This window comes from Colius striatus, chromosome 3 (assembly GCF_028858725.1).
Source record: "Colius striatus isolate bColStr4 chromosome 3, bColStr4.1.hap1, whole genome shotgun sequence".
In the NCBI taxonomy this organism is placed as follows: domain Eukaryota; kingdom Metazoa; phylum Chordata; class Aves; order Coliiformes; family Coliidae; genus Colius; species Colius striatus.
Genome location: NC_084761.1, coordinates 61234903 through 61251860, shown reverse-complemented (window position 1 = coordinate 61251860; position 16958 = coordinate 61234903). Strand labels below are relative to the sequence as shown.

Genomic DNA, 16958 nt, shown 5'->3' with positions numbered 1-16958 from the left:
TCCAATTTAGTTTAAATTAAATTAGCAGTTCCTTGTTAATACAAAATTAATACAAAATTAGAATTCTGTGGATTGGGAGAATTGATGGTTTGGGGTTTTTTTCCGTTTTGGCTTTCTTGACTCTGTACCCCACCTTAATAAAAGTCCTTTATAGAAAAATCCTGGGTAAAGGTCGGAGGGGATAGGAAGCTATTTCAAACCCTTTGCCAGGTTCAACACATGAAAAATTGTAAAGGATCCAAGTTCAGATTCCTCCTTGACTTGCTGTACTTGTAAAAATGTAAATACTAAACTTTAGTGATTCTTTTTCAGCACTTAAATAAGGACAGTATATTTTCCTGTAGTGCAAGTTTTCTTAAACATGTACAAAATGGAGGTTTTTAGAATTAGGGCAGCAATGATGTTCATGTGACCTAATTTGATTTTTATTTTCCTTCTTTTTATCAAGTATTTTCCTTTAAAAATCTAGTTGTGCTTAGGTAATAAAACCTAGGTTAAGGGTATAGATTGACGGAAAAAAACATTGACAGGACTAGCTATGAGGCTGTGCAACAAAAATTAATCAAGTGGCATTCTAGGACAGGAGGTTTGTTTTTCTAACATGACAAATTTAATTAGTCTCTTCTTAATGTCTCTTAATGTGCATCGACCTGACAGGTGCCAATGTGCGGAAAGGAAAGCATCTGGAAACTCCACTCCATGCTGCTGCCCAGCATTCTAGTACAGAGATTGTGAATTTACTGCTTGAATTTGGGGCAGACATAAATGCCAAAAACACAGATTTTGAGAGGCCTGTTGATTTAGCTGCTCCAAGCAGTTCAGTGGAGAGACTGCTGCTCCTCCATGAAGGTATGTTTTACACATGTGCTTTTGCAACTATAACTTCTATTCTTAAAAAAAACCTACCCCCCCAAAAAAAATCCCTCAGCAGCCCAAACAACCCATTTTATGGAATCTAATATTGTGCTTCATTAAATGAATATATTAACGTTCAGGTAGATTCCTTTCCAACTGTAAAAATACCCAGTAGTATTTAGGCCAGAGCCTGTTGACCGAGCAGCATCAGAATCTATACAAGGTGAAAAAGCATCGTCTCATGTTTAGCAGGTGTTTACACAATTAGACATTAAAGCTACATTTCTATTGGCCGTTACAGACCTTGTTAAAAGGAAATAGATTATTTCCATTTCACATTAAAATATATATTTCATTTTGGCCAGATGTCCCAGTATCTGTAAAAATGTATTTTTAAGTGCATATGAGCACTTAAAAATGAGTTTATGAGTTTATATGAGTTTATGAGTTTATTTAGATGGTAGGCAAAAAGGATACTAAGTACCATTTTCTGATTTTTTTTAACTGAATTAGAAGTACCTGAGAAACAGGAGTCAACACTTGAGAGTCTCTTAAAACTCTTAAAGGCCTATTGCCTTAGAGAGACTATCCCAAAGGGAACTGGATTTGTTCAGACTGACCCATGCACAGTGTAAAAATAAGCTGTGAGACCTGACCTTTCTTTTTGGACTATTTCCCTGATTATTAACAAGGTTTTAGCAGTCCCAGTCCTTATCTTTGAGGGCAAAAAGGCAATAAAGGAAGAAAGGAAAAGGACCAATTTGAAAAAAATGTGCACTACTTTTTTTTAGAAATCCCTTAATTGTGCAAAAGTGTGGGAAAACAAAGTATTGGCTTTTATAGCTGTATAATTAAACTCCTTTCTTTTTTGTTTGCAGCCACACCATCTTCTCTCTGTCAGCTCTGCCGACTATGTATCCGAAATTACCTAGGAAGAGCCAGACTGCATCTTGTCCCACAGCTCCAGTTGCCAACCATACTGAAGAATTTCTTACAGTATAGATAACACAGTAATTAACCCTTAGGGACTTGAATAACAAGTCCTTTTTCTTCTGTTTATTGTATGTTTTATCTAAAGAACTGCTGGGCGGGAAAAAAAAAGCTTTTTGCATATTAAAAAAAAGGTATCTTTGACAGCTGGTGTTGGTAAATTATAAAAATAATAACAATTCATAACAATAATAATCAGGAGCCATTCAGCAACTGGTACGAAGGTGCTACTAATGCTGAATTGAACATGTGCTATTGATATCTGGGAAATTATTGTGTAGCTTTAGCTTAACATTAACTAAATAGCTTTAGTGCTGTTAATTTCAGTTGTATTTATAGTTTAAAAATGGGCTTGACACATGTGAACCACAGAGAGTTTCTGCATTATTATTTGTTAAGTTTGTCCATCTGGAGTCATAATTTTATGTGTTTTTAAAAACTTTCTGTTCTTTGTGCACGTAAAAATACTTGTTGATAGGTGCACTGTGGACGTTGATAAAAATAAAACAAGTAGAGGTCAATGTTTCTTCGTTTTCTTTCTCTAGATAATTAATTGATGACTTAATTATATGAGAAACTTCATTATTCTTTGCCACTTATGCTGTGAATTGGAGTTACGCTGCAGTGAACGTTATGACTTTTTTTTTCATCTATACCCATTTAGAGATTCTCTGTTTATTATTACAATTAGTAACTTGTAAAATTCCAGAGGAATACTGCTTCAAATTCCTAATGCTGAGATATTTTTGATCTCCTCTTGTAAAGCAGAATTATCTTGGCTCCTTCCTTATCTTTTAATAACAATGATATATCATAGCTTATGGGCATGTTAAATAATTATTTACCTCGGAGAAAAAGCATATATTGCAGTGTAGTATCTGTAAGGTTTCTGAAGACTTATCGTGGAGATGTGGATAATGAATCTTCAACCTGAAGTTCAAGAGGTGGAGGCAAGGCTCCAGAAATACATCAGCTCACTGTATTGAGACAGGTATCACTCTGAAAAATACAATATTTCTCTTGCTGTCTCAAGTCCAGAAATCATGTTGTGGAATCCCAGAATGCTTTAGCAGGCATTTCTGTGATCAGGCTGAAACTTTATTGTTCAGAGCTTTCTAGCCAAAGAAGGAAGGCTGACACCCCCAAAAGACATTAGAAGACCCAAAGGACGTATGCTTTGCTCATGCCCTTGCATGGTGACAATGGCTAGTCATGTCAAAAAAGGCGATCCGATACTTCATCAAAATACATCCAAGTGCTCCTTCTCTCAGTCTTTTCATTTAGTTTTCCTTTGAAAACAGATCACTTCCTCAGTGACTGATAACTCAATTCCTGTGAGCCAAAGCACAAGACACCTGAAAGTGTACCACTTGCCCCTGGTGATTCACCCTCTTCCATTCCTTTTCAGTAACTCCTTTCTGTATTTATGTTTCTATTGGAAAATGGGTACGTGAGGGACTAACTATAGAGGGAAGTTTCACAAACAAGCATGCTTACTCAGTTTCTAAAATATAACCACTTAATGAAAATGCAGCGCTCTGACACTTGCCCTTATTAAAAGACATCTTAATTTGCTTCTATTTCGTGCAAAAACTCTAGTGCAAGTCTCCTCTGGAGTCCCTGTAAAGTCAGACACAGGTAAGAGCAACTGCTTAGGAGTCCATAATATACCTACTCTGTAATGGAACAAGGCGAGTGGCTTTGGTTTTCATCTGGAAACTAGTAATTTGTGGGTTTATGTACCATACCATTACCGTGTATTACTTCAAGCAAGGAAGTGCCAAGCTAGCTGTGGCACTGAGGAACTTTTCTGTGTAGAATGAAATTACTGAGACCCTCACCTTGCACAGGTGCTTTTCAAGTTTGACTTGGAAAAAGTGTAATAAAAAACAATGCTCTCATATTCTCTATGAGAAGATTAGTTTTCAGCAAGCACAGCTATTCTGCAAAATACCTGTCTGATGCCAAACCAGACGATGTTAGAAGTTTAACAGTAAGTCACTTCAGAGGCCAAGTCATCTCTTCATAAATAGGTGTGTTCACGTGCTCAATGGCATTTACAGTGTCTGTTCCCACTGCCTCACCATCATCCCAAGAGCAAACAAGAGCATCTGAATAAGTTACAGGTATTCAGTACAACTGTTCGCTTTAACTCTATAGAACAGTAAATGAGCTGGAAGAGTAATCCTGTACTAGCTTACAGTAATATTATGGCTTCAGTCTTGGGCCATATGCATCTCTCAACATTATCTTTAGTCTTGGCTACCAGATAAGTATACGAAAATAAGGGTCACTTTGTCCAGTTGAGCCAAGTTGGATGGGGCATCACTTCTGTTACTATGTAACAGGAACAAACAAAATAGGGAATGGATGTTGCCCTGACAGGACTGTGTACTGGAACAGATCTCTGGCAGGTCAGACCATGCTAATTCCACATACCAAAAATACATAGTAACTAAATACCTGACATTAGTGTTTTGTAAAATTCTTGCCAAAATAAAGGATCCCTCCCTTAGTCAGAAATGAAACAGGCCTCTTGTTGTTCTCATGTGGGGGCCCCGTTACAAAGGGGCTCTGATGGGTTGAATTGTATGAACTAAATGTTAAGTAATGTATATATATTATATATATTATATTGATAATAATATTATGTTATTATATAGGAACTGGGATCTGAAACAAACCCTGAACCATGTCAGAGCACTACTACAGCATGCCCGTTTAGAAGGAACCTTCTTTACTGGGTGGAGTATCTCTTGTTATAGGAATTATTACACCAACCAAAAAAAAAACATCGTAAGGCATTTTCAAGAAAAGAAAAACAAACAAAAAAACCCGTACAGTATGATGTCAGTTCAGCAAAGAATTGGAGCTGTGGGCTCCACATGCACCCAAACGCTGCTGCCGCGCCGGCCTCGTACACCCCCCGCAATAGCGCCTTCCCCTGCGCTTCCCGCCGCGGCTGCGCACCCGGCCCATGGCTCTGCTCCAGCCTCTCCGCGTGGCGTGGCGTGGCGTGGCGCCGCGGCCACCCCGTCCCGCCCCCGCGGCAGCGGCTCGGGCAGCTCCCGCAATGCGGGGCCGCAGTGCGGGTTGCCGGGGAGCCGTTGGCGGTGCGCGCGGCTCTGCCTCGCCGTGGGTGCTGCGCGCGCCGCGCTTCGCTCCCTGTAGACTCTCGGCTTCTCAGCCCAGGCGCAACCGCCGGTGCGGCCGATGCCCGCGGCCCGCCGCGCTGGCACTGGAGCAACATCGCCGAGGGACCCATACCTGCTGCGGGGATCCTGTCCCGCCCCGCCAGGCCCGGCTGCTGGAGCGGGTGGGGAGGAGGGTGGGGGAGTGACGCGGTTATTGAGATTTCCCAGTCCGCAAGATCGAGGTGTAAACACCCAGGCCAAGCGGCTGCTCTCCGCCGCACTCGGCATGTTTTTGTATTTGTACAAAGTAGTTGTTAGTTCCAAAACTGAAATCCGCTCTCTGGATGAATTAAAGGGTTTTAGGGGGCAACAGGAAATCTCAGTTTGTATGATGAGAGGCTTCTTCTTCACATTAACTCATGCCCAAAACTTTTCTTCCTGTTGCAGAAGGTTTTTGTGACACAGAAGCTGAACCTTGCCCAGGAGCTGGCAGAGGGAACAAGTCACTGTAAGCCCAGAGCAACAGGAGCTCTGGTGCAGGACATGGCTACTAACAGCAAGTGAGCTGATGATAAGCTCTACAGGTGTTCTCATCACTGTTCATCTATAGCATCAGCTTGCTACTCAGTATGTTTCATATCTTATACTGATTTGGCAAGAAAGAGCAGACTGATAAATGAAAAGTGTGTTTTAAAATGAAAGTTGACTCTGGAAGAAGAGTTTGAGAAGCTATAACCTAGTTGATTGATTGATAGACTGCTGCTCGATTCCCTTCAGCTTGGCCAAATAGCTCTGGTCAAGCTATTGGAGATAACTATATTGATTTCCCTGTTTTCAAAAGGAAACCAAATATGTGTCATAGAACTGTAAAAAGTAAATAGCTATTATTGTTTTTTAAAATTTAATCAATTCCTGAACATTTCTGCATTCCACTTTTTTTTTCTTCAGAATTAACCAACTTCAAGATGGGGAGGTTGATTGCACTGACTACAATTATTAGGCACAGTTGTGCATGGTCACCAGACCGAGACCTTCAAAGGCTGTCACAAGTAACATCAGGCTAACAGAAGTAGTGATGGAGCCCTGTTATAAACAGAAGATTAATGCCATTGTTACTATGCACGTGAAAATGAGGATGCAGGAGGGGGAGGGGGATCCATGTGAGCATTTCTGTTGCCGGCTTTTATTTTCTTAGGCAGCAGAAGAGCTGGACAGAGCTTGGGACAGCCCTGTTTCACCACAGGTACAGTGCTGTGTCAGCATGCCTGCTGATGGCCCATGAGCAGCTGGCCTCTGTGTGCTGATGGCCGGGAGCAGCTGGCCTCCTTTGGCCACCTCTTTATCTTGCTTGCCCAAACATGGCTGGGTAAGTACCATTAGAACCGTAGGAGTGATAACAGGGGTTGGGTCATGTGTGCAGTCTTCTGAACTTTCCCCAGTGTTTCCTGAGGTTTGATGGCTGCTGTATGGCTACATTCAAGATTCTTTAGGTTGTGTGTTAGTACGCTGATGGAGTAAAGTTTGAATTTAGGAAATAGCACTTCCATCACAAACTTGTTATTGATAAATACTCCACTCTGTTACTCCTTACTGTTGAATGAAACCGACGAGTTCCTTAGCTCTTCTTAGCTGAATCATTATACCTAGAGATACTGGAACTTGACACTGATAGTCTCTGAAGAAGGGAATAGCAGTGGATGTTGTGTCCTTGTATGCAAATGACTGAGATGAAGCTGGTAAGTGCTTGACAGTGTGGATGGAAATTTGGCTGGCCTGTCATAGTCAAAGGGCTGTGATCAAAGGGTTGTAGATCATGTTCAGTTGGTGGCCGATTACAAATGATCCAAGAGGGAAGTGACTGACATGCTGGAGGTCCCTCCAGGTTCAGAGGGATTTTGACAGACTGGAGAAATGGGCTGACAGGACATGACACTTTGTCAAGCGCTGCAGAGTAACCCACACACAGCTGCAGCCAGCTGGTTGGAAACCACCTTTGCAGGAAAGGACGTAGGAGTTCCTGATGGAGAGTAAGTTGAAGAGTGCCCTTGCAGCAGTGGAGGCCAGCAGCACTTTGGAGTTCTGTTACTTTGTAAGGGTGCAGTATGGCAGCACTTTTGGAGATGATTGTTATCCCCTTTATGGCGTGGATGAGATTGCACCTGGAGTACTGTCCTCAGTGTTGGTCCACAGTATTTCCCTCTTCCGCTTATTAGGTTAATTCTAACTTATGTGGATAATGAGTGTTGGGATTTGAATCAGTGATGTTATCAAATGAACTTCAAAGCTGAAACACATAGTTTTAAGTCAATCGGTAAGAGTTTACAATTCTGCTCATGTTAATGTTATTCCAGCTTCTTGGTATCAGTGGTAGTTGCAGGAGTAAATGTAGCACATGCAAACAGAATTTAGACATTAAATTTCAGGTCACTGAGTCTTTTAGCTGCATCTTTAACATTTCTGAAGAGAATAAAGTGTCAGTTCTGGGTCATAAGAAGGATGTGTATCATCAGAATTTGTCAGAAGTTGAGGGATTTTTTTTCTTCAGTATTGGACCTACTTTGCCAAGTAAGATGTTTCACTAAAATGATTTAACGATTCAAATAGTTAAATAGTTCAAATTCAGCATGTTTGGTTTCAAGACATCCTATATAATGTCTCAACATTCTGTTTCATGCTTATGTATGTTGTCATGCCTGTAATACCCCCAAAATACTAATGCCATCGCATTTTAGTTTTTTTCAACGTATGGAAAACTTTTGATTTAAAAAGAAGATACAGAGCACTTGCACCCACACCACCTGTGTAATATTTCCCTTTTGCTTCACGGGGCTTGTTCTGTTGTTTTGGGTGTAATATTCATTCTATACAGCTGCCAACACCTCGATGTTTAAGACAAGTGTGTGGGGGGAAGGGTAATAACTGCAAATAAGGTAGAAAACTGAAGAGCTAAGCAAACAGATATGTTAACATACCGCTCGAATGAACAGCTTGGGATCTTTGCTTTAAAGGGTGGTTTGACATTGAACTAAGTTTGGGGTAATGTGCAGTTCACCATCTTTGGTGACCCCAACCTCTGAGAATGTAGCTCATATCCCAGAGGAAAAATTGTTAGCCATATCACACCAGCCTTTGTTATAATCTTTTCAGACTGTAATGTTGTATGGTTTTGGTTTACTTTTGCTATAGAGGCAACAGAGATATTTTTTTGTCTATAAAAACTTGAAGACATCAGAAACAATTTATTAGAGAACAGGGAGTTCCAGGGAGGCGGTTGTTACCAGTATTTCTTATTTTCAATACAAAATTGCTTTGAGCTTTCCCCTGACATGGCAGCTGCAGAAATTCTTCTAATATTCAAAAGTGCTTTTAGTATCTTTGATTTTATTAGCTTTGATTTATCCTGGATACTTTTTTTTACCATACTGAAATTATTTTTCTTCCCTACAATTATGTAATGGAGATCTTCATTTTGTTGCTGAAAGTGGGATTGGGGAAGTGCTCTGGTCTTAGCTTACTTAAGCACTAATTCTTTGGAGGGGACTGAGGGGTGATTTCATTAATGTGTACAGATGTGTAAAAGGTGGGTGTCAGGAGGATGGAGCCATGTTCTTCTCAGTGATGGCCAACGATAGGAAAAGGGGCAATGGGATGAAGCTGGAACATAAGAGGTTCCAAAGAAACATAAGCAAAAACTTCTTCACTGTGAGGGTGATGGAGCACTGGAACAAGCTGCCCAGATGAGCTGTGGAGTCTCCTTCTCTGGAGACATTCAAAACCCACCTGGACGAGTTCCTGTGTGACCTACTCTTGGTGGTCCTGTTCTGGTAGGGAGGTTGGACTAGATGATCTTTCAAGGTCCCTTCTAACCCTTAAGATTCTGTGATTCCCACAGCACTGACAGACACCTGGACTGTGTAGAGAGCCGTAGGATACGGTGCAGGAAAAACAGCTCATGAGGAGCCACCAGCTCTGCAGCAAGCCAGAGTCCTAGCTGAAGGCACGATACCGAACCTGATGATTGCCCTACCCACAGAGAAGCCAACATAGCTTGGCTTGTTTGGACAGTGGCAGTAAAGGCCCCAAATTGATCATTTATACATAAATTAATAAGCCTCAAGTTAAAGCAAATGACACTAATGCCTCTTCTGAAAAGAAGCATCTAGACTCAGTTTAGTGTAAAGAATCATGGGAGTTTCTTTTATTGTCATCTTAGTTTGTTGCAATTCTGGATATAAAGGATTTTACCCAAGGAATAAATGCATGCTGTTGAATTTCAAGTGTCACATCTCATTTTGAAGGCATCTTTGCACTGGGAAGGAATTTGCAAATGGAAGCATAGAAGATTTTTTTTTCTGTGTGTTGTTTGGGAACCTGCTTCCCATGTGACTGCAGCCTGTGAAGCTTACAAATGTCAGTAATGCTGGACAAATTCTTTCAACAGAATAAGGAATTAGATTTTGCAAAGATAAAGTGATGTTAACTGAGATGTAATAGTAATTGGAAGGCACTAGCTGTATAGCCTGATAAATTTCTTTATTCAAATAGAGATTTTACTTTTACAGAAGAGTCAAACAATCATTTGAAGACAAAAGACTCTTTAATATTAAGGGGAAATTATATTTGACTAGCTGTGCCAGACAATGAAGTCACATATGAGGAAACAATGTGATATTATTTTTGAAAATGACAAATCTAAAGTTTGACAGTTGCAACACCAGTTGTACTAGCAGACACAATTACAACCTTTTCTGCTTGTTGCCCTCACTCACCACATGGGGTACGACCACCTTAAAGAAAATGCAACCTCAATTTATTCACAATAACTGTGTCTGATGAATTCCCAATATAAAAAGCGCCATTTGACTTGATTTTTGTGCTTCAGCAATGAAAGAGTTCTTAACCCTCACTCTCAAATGTAAAGAGGCAGCAGATTTAACTAAGATTCCATGTTAAGGCACAATTTATGCACAGGTTGATGCAGTTATATGACATATTGGAAGTTATTTAAACTGAAATACCGGTAGAAATCCTTAGGATACAGAAAAAGATTTTAAACACAGTAGAGTGGCAGCTGAGTCAATCATCAGTTATGGGGCTGCATGTTCAGTTCCTATCTTTATTCTCCAATTCTGTACTTTCACATACAATGTTGTACAATTCATGTATTGAAACATAGCTAGTTTTTCAAGCAACCCATCAGATACTGACCACTGGAAAATACTTTCAAAAACTATGAATTTTTATTTCTGAAATCCAACTCTCATTCCCCAAGGTCAGGATTAAATAAAGGAAAACATTTTCCAAACAATATCTGCAAAAAGTAAAAGTTTGTACGAAAATGCTTCCGTATAGGCTACAAACCAGCTGAGCTTTGTCCAGCTCTCCTCCAATATATTCTTACACTGGAAACCCTGTAATAATACTTTAAGAACAGTGACAGAATAAAGTTTTAACTGTTTAGAAAGGAAAAAAAAAGTGGTTTTTTTTAAATTTCAAGTCTCCATCCCACCCTTCCAGCTTGGTGGCATCGGTATTTCTAGTTAAATGAGGGCATTGCTTACCTATGTACTGAGTATTTTGGTGGGTAGGGTCTGCTAAAAGAGACTTTGTGTTCTTTCCGGTTTTATAACAGTTTACTCATGAAATATTTCTGCCAATTTTCAATTAAAACTTATTTACATTCTGTGTAACTGTCAGGATTTTAAGATTTATTCTAAAGCAGCAACAAAAAATATAACCACAATTGAAGCAGATTTCTGCTTATGTGCCAACATTTGAACTTTTAAGGAATATTATAACCAAAGCATCTCTTCTACAGGCAATTCTGCTTATAAGAATTATTAATAAGAATAGGTGTAAGGTTTGCCTTACAATTAAATTCCACACTAGACACAGCTTTAAAATTTAAATAAGTATTCTATTGCCACAGTTTTCTTTCCATTTGATCACAGCTTCTTTAGTAAATAAAAATATATGCACAAGTATTTACTTCCTGTCTGTCACACTAATATGTATATTTATAACTAATACAAAATGTAAAAAGAAAACAAATACTTTAAATGTACACAACATTTAAATAATTTCAATACATTTGCTGTTTGTTCTTTAAAAACCTTTTGTTTTAAAAAAAAAGTTTTATAAATATATTTTAACTTCCAGTGAAATTATAAGGGGGACAGTTGCCAAAGGTGAATTTATTAGAAAATAGTATTTTTTAGTGTAGATATTCAAACCTATCTAAACAAAACATTAGCAAACATATTTGTACTGCTATTACAGCACAGTAACTAATGGATGAAAAAAAATAATCTCAGCACTTTTACATTTGACTTTTGCTGTAGAATCCTGTGTGTAAAAATCCGTTACATGCAAAAAAGGAACGTGATGTGTGAAACAGCTGCAGGATTTCAGTCCTTCTGAAAACAGGTTGAAGTGCCTACCAGTAGTCATTTTTTATTACCTATTTGAAAGTGAGTTTATGGATTTCACAGTTTATCAATATTTTGATGATGTGCAGATAGTTGCTTAACTCCTTTACAAGGCATCTGTTTATACAGAGTTGACAAATGTCTGTATTATCTGACAACACCATTCTTATTTAAAAAAAGACATGGCTGTCTATGAAATTAGGACATTTTTTTTTCTTTGGATTCTCAAATAACTTTTTCTTTGGATTATCAACAAACATTTGTATAGAAATCCTTTTCTTGTTCTCATTTTACAGTTTTTAAAGTCCAAGTAATTACCCTTCAGGAGCAATCAACTGCCACCTTTCTGTCCTTTCACAAACACTTTTAAATCAGTATTAACCCCTAGAGCGTTATTTTAAGCACTACAAAGTACAGAGACAAACACCTTATCAAAATGGGTTGAGTCGTATTCCTGTTCCTAGGGGTGAAAAGGGATTCACTTTGGCCCACATCAAAGCATCATTCAGTGAAACAGCAGATTTTCCGTCTTCAAGGAAGAACACTGGGCCCTGAACAGCAAAAAAATGTATTGAGGAAGGAAATAAAAATAAAGTACACGTGTGTTGTGCAAAGACTACCACAACAGAGAGCACACTTTGTTTTATCTAAGAATGATATAAAAACCTGACTTACCACTCTCCTCTGCGTTTGTGAAAAAGTTGTGCCCCACCAATTTAAAGCTTTGATAACTAGTTACACATTATGCATCGAGTGACGTTGTTATGTTCCAAAATCTGGAGACCCAACATTACACAATCCTTAATTATTTAGTTTGATTCTTAATAATTCTGGTATTTTCCATATGTTTGTCAATTTTTCCAGAGTTTGGTTTAGTCTGAATTACAGTCTGAGGTATCAAGTTTTTTTCCTTCAGGATAGTGTACATATTTCATTGTATCTGTCTTTGGTTCTGTTGACCTGTGTTTTTCTTCTTCTATAAAAAATATCCCAATATAATGCCTCCATGAACCATTTGAAAGCATGGAGTCTACCTGAAGTCTGTAGAATAATTGCAGATGTTCACCATGAAAAGTACGAAGGGCAAAATACTAATTTATCTGATGGAACAAGAGGTATTTGCTAATTTCTTCATTTGAAAAAATATGATCTCAAAGCAGCAATTCAGTTTAAGTATCTTCTTACAAGGTCATGGTCTCTGAACTTGCTACTTAAAACTTGTAAACTCGAGCAACTAGGCTATGCTACCTTAGTATTAACTAAGTGATTTGTGAGCTGCTGGAGGTGCATAAAGCAATGACTCTTCACTTTCACTAATCCAGAAATAAGGATATTGTAGATGACAAGCTGGTGACACCATGTTTGCTGTTCTTGTTGAATGGGTAATAATGGCAGCTTTATGTGGTTGTGAGCAAATGTTGAGAGCACAGCCATAGCCAGAGACCACTGGTCTGATGTGGAAGTGTTGGTAGCAAAGGCTTTTTTAAGACTTGATGGTGTGCAGTTGTGTATTTTGTCCACTTTAAAAATCCTGCTAGCATTTTGCCATCTCCAATTTCTGACTCAAAACTATCCCTCTTAATCCCTGAACAACCCTGTTATTCTTTGGGCTGGCCTCCTGCACAGGACAGAGGAAACAGCCTCTTATAAGAGAATCAATTTGCATTGAGGCACTGTCTGGACACAGCAGCCTGAGAGTAGTTTTCTGGCTGTCAATTTTCCCTTCATGGATATAAAAACATATACCAAAGAGGCATTATAAAGATTAGTATGTTTTGATCTTAAAGCTCTGTGTGGGTGATGAATTCATATATATTTGAATATTTAGCTATGTAATATCTGGCTTCAATTAATCATGAATTACAAGTTTTATAATACACAGTTCCATTATGATAAATACTAACAATAGAATAATGTTAATGTGTGGTTAAAGATAAAAAATTTCCTGTTTTATTCAAGCTGTAGTGAGTTAGTAGGCAATGTGCTTTAGACAGATCATTTGGCAAAGGAAATCTGTCTTTCCAATGGAAATGAAAACGTTTTGGATTGGGAAACTGGGCAGTTACTTGACTGGACAATAAATCTTTATATAGCCTTTCTTATATAGAAGATGTCAGCACTTTTTAACTTCTGCCCCTGTGACAACAGGGAAAACATTTTACCTCTGAAACAACATGAGGGACTAGATTCACTGCAAACTCACAACTAGTCAATGCTATTGCTGAGAAAGAACACAAACTGTACCTGTATCCTTAGTCCAGTCAAACATGAGATGTGTACATCTGAATGACTAGGAAGATTTGATCCAGTGACACAGTCTGGCCCAACCATTCCTTTCAGAGGCTCCTCTTGTATTCGTGACAGGAGCACTGAATACACTGTTCTCTGTGATTCTGATGGCGGGGTGCAGGGCGTTTCATCAGTCGGCCTGTGAACAAAACACACTTGTTTTTCAACTATATGTCTTAATTTGTGTTAGAAATTCAGAGCCACAAACTACTCATTTTTTTACATCCATATTCAGATTTTACAAAGGAAATAAACACTGTATTTCCAACTACAACATTTAAATATTAATAGTCTAATTCATGGTAGTTTTATGTTTTTCCACCTACTTGTTTAATTGGGTACAAGCTCTCCATGCATCTAGTTCCTCAGAAAGCTGATCAATTTTCAAAGGTACAGATACTTCCCGTCTTTTTAAAAGCTGACTGAAAAGGGATTTAAATGAGTCCAAATTAATTCTGACAATATTTTCTTAAAAGAAAAACAAAATAGACAGTAGTAGTATAAAACTATTTTTGAGTGGATATAGAAATAACTTTATGGAAATAAATTCATCCTTCCTGATAATCATAATAATAAACCTTAGAAATAGTAAGTTACTATATAGAAAAGTACATTTTTTCATTTAAGTTTGATTTTGATTATTTATACCCTCTTATTTAAGCTTGTTTTTAATTAACTCTGATTTTTTTCATTGTATTGTGAAGCTATATCCATTCTCGTGTCTAGTGATGACAACTATACTAAAATTAAAGGCCCATTTTACCTACATTTAATAGATATTATAAAAATACAGTTAGAGTAACATGGTTCAATACATGCTCTGGGTCTTTCTTGTTTCACATGATTACTTGTGGAAAGCAGTTTCAGAAATCCTGCAGTGGATGCGTTTGTTGTTTATTAAAATATAACACAAGGGACAGTTATTACTTGACTCAATTCAGCAAAGTTGGGAGGCTTTCAAAGTGTCCAGCTTAAGATGAGCTGGAATCTAAAAAAAGTCTATGAATCCTGAAAATGTTGTGCAATCTCAGGAAACAAATTTAGAGCAGTATTGTTCTGTATTTTTTTTAAACCCCAGGAAAACTTAAAGCTTGACAGCCAAAGTGTCCCCAGCTGAGCCTCAAAAATGGCTTGTTACTATAATTAACAGTTTAATTTAATAATTAATATCCATATCAGAACAGTACTTTTGTAAAAGCTTCTATTTCACCATGTTGTTTTGCATACCTAGGTCTGGTGGAGCAGAAAAAAACCCCATAACAACCAACCAAACCTGAACAGTCTTTGTTGCTTTCCCCCATCATCTCACCAAGTTTCAGAGATGAAGATGCCCAAGAGTAAAGGAATGATGTCAAGATATTTGATGGAGAGAAGTCAAAGGCTCAGACACACAAATATAAGACATGCTAAACTTAAGTTGATAGGCAGTTCTGATAAAATATCAGGAGGTATATCAAAGCTCACAATTCTAATAAGGTTTCAAAGGACTGGACAACATATATGCAGTATTTATTCTTGAGATGAGCTGAAATTGTCAGCAAAGCTACAGTGGTTGGTCAGTTAGAGCAGGCAGTGAAGTGATAACAGCTAGAATAACGTCAACACAGTTTGCACTATGTGACACCTTGGAGCTGGTCTTGCTACCCAGCAAGTCAGATGGCAAAACCAAAAGGATTTGACAGTCCCAAATTGTGAGGCAGAAGTGGAAATTAGTCAGCTGGACAGTACCATTTCTAAACCAGGCAGGAAGACTAAACAACTGTAGCTATACTCTGACGGAGGAATGCTGAAGTCTTGTATGTAAACTTATTTTATTTACAAGATAAAGATTTTTGATCTTAATCTTTCTCCTTTCAAGTCCATGTTGGTCAGTTCAAGTCCAAGTAGGGCAAGTGGTGTCAGGTCAAGTACTGTAACTGAAATCAAGGTGGTCAGTTTGCAGAGGGCCGAGCCAGACTGGGCTGGTTTAAGCCAAATCTGATCAGGTAAAGTCAGCTGGGTCAAGTCAAACCAAGTCTGGTCATGCCAGCTGGGCCAAGTCGGATTGTGTGAGGCTGAGCTGGTTCAGTTATGCCTAGCTGAGTGGGCCTAATCAGGTTAAGTTAGGTGACTGGTTGTGACTGAGCTGGGCCAAGTAGGCAAGACCAGGTGAGGTCAGATAAGTGGGCTAATTTGAGTGTATTAATGCCTGGGAATATTAGCTCACTGAGTAACAGAAGGCCAAGCCAGGTTTTGTGGTGGGAATCAAGCTAGAGCCAAGTCCTATACTCTTAAGTTCACATTTTTTCCTTGCTACTGAGCAAGTCTTGAAAATGGCCTACACATAGAGATACAAAATTAGAACTGTTACTGTCAACCTATAATTGTGCATGGAGGTAATGCTGAATACTCATCTACTTCTAAAAATTGTTTTTCTTGCAGAACTAAGAGTTTGACTGAAATCCTGGATTCACAACTTGTCACATTACCTCAGAAACTTCTACATGCATAATGCATAAATAAAGTAAAGAGGGTTCTACAAGCAGGCATGGGAATACATTTATAACAGAATTGGGAACTCAGATTTTTTTAAAATATTTTTTGGGGAGTAGGGGACAATGTATGGCACACATCATAATAAAGACTGAGATTTATCAGTGTTATTGAAAATGTAACATTTACCTTGTATACTCATAAAGTGCAGGTACAATGCTATTGTACTGTCTTCTGATAGCAAGTAAAGCACCAATGTAACCACACAAAATCAGCAACTCATTCCGAAACCTATAAATAGACAACTATTAATCATGAAGAATAATAACTATTTGCAGAAACATTAAACAATTTAATATTCAAATTATACCATTAAAACCTAATTAATCCATCCATCTTCTGTAGAGAATATGTTTGCTGATTATGCAATCTCTGTGACACAACTTTATGTCTCAATCATTAAGTTTTAAATAGCATAGTTATTAAGCACAACCATGTAAAGTTCCAAAAACATGCCACTCTGATCTTTTAATATGATAAACCTCAAAATGTAAATAAAATTGCCCCACATATTAGTGCAGACTTCAGTTTCACCAAGTTTCCTCATAGGCCACAGATCAGAGTTTAGCTTTTGGCTCCTTTCAGTTCTTCACACTTACACCTGTACAGGCACTCAAGCCCAGTTGCCACCACCTGTCATAAAGGTCAACCACGGCTGTCCAACTGTTTTAGAGTTAATTCTAAGAGTGACAGCTCAAATTTCTTTAATGCTTTGACATAAAACCCCATG

The 16958-nt window shown here is 38.3% G+C and overlaps 2 protein-coding genes across 8 annotated transcripts in view; one reads left to right on the top strand and one right to left on the bottom strand.

The window, feature by feature from the left end:
* ASB5 (ankyrin repeat and SOCS box containing 5) overlaps positions 1 to 2253 on the top strand; it is a 42820-nt gene extending 40567 nt beyond the window's left edge. For all 3 annotated transcript variants that reach the window (XM_061993244.1, XM_061993245.1, XM_061993243.1), the window contains 2 exons: positions 658 to 849; positions 1734 to 2253. In XM_061993244.1, the coding sequence (XP_061849228.1) occupies positions 658 to 849; positions 1734 to 1861 (320 nt within the window). In that variant the 3' untranslated portion in view covers positions 1862 to 2253. The remainder of the gene's footprint in view (positions 1 to 657; positions 850 to 1733) is intronic.
* Positions 2254 to 11838: 9585 nt separating this feature from the next.
* The window catches only part of WDR17 (WD repeat domain 17), a 51843-nt gene continuing 46723 nt past the window's right edge, over positions 11839 to 16958 (bottom strand). For all 5 annotated transcript variants that reach the window (XM_061992892.1, XM_061992894.1, XM_061992895.1 and 2 more), the window contains 4 exons: positions 16358 to 16459; positions 14023 to 14118; positions 13652 to 13835; positions 11839 to 11958 (listed from right to left, as the gene is read on the bottom strand). In XM_061992892.1, the coding sequence (XP_061848876.1) occupies positions 11839 to 11958; positions 13652 to 13835; positions 14023 to 14118; positions 16358 to 16459 (502 nt within the window). The remainder of the gene's footprint in view (positions 11959 to 13651; positions 13836 to 14022; positions 14119 to 16357; positions 16460 to 16958) is intronic.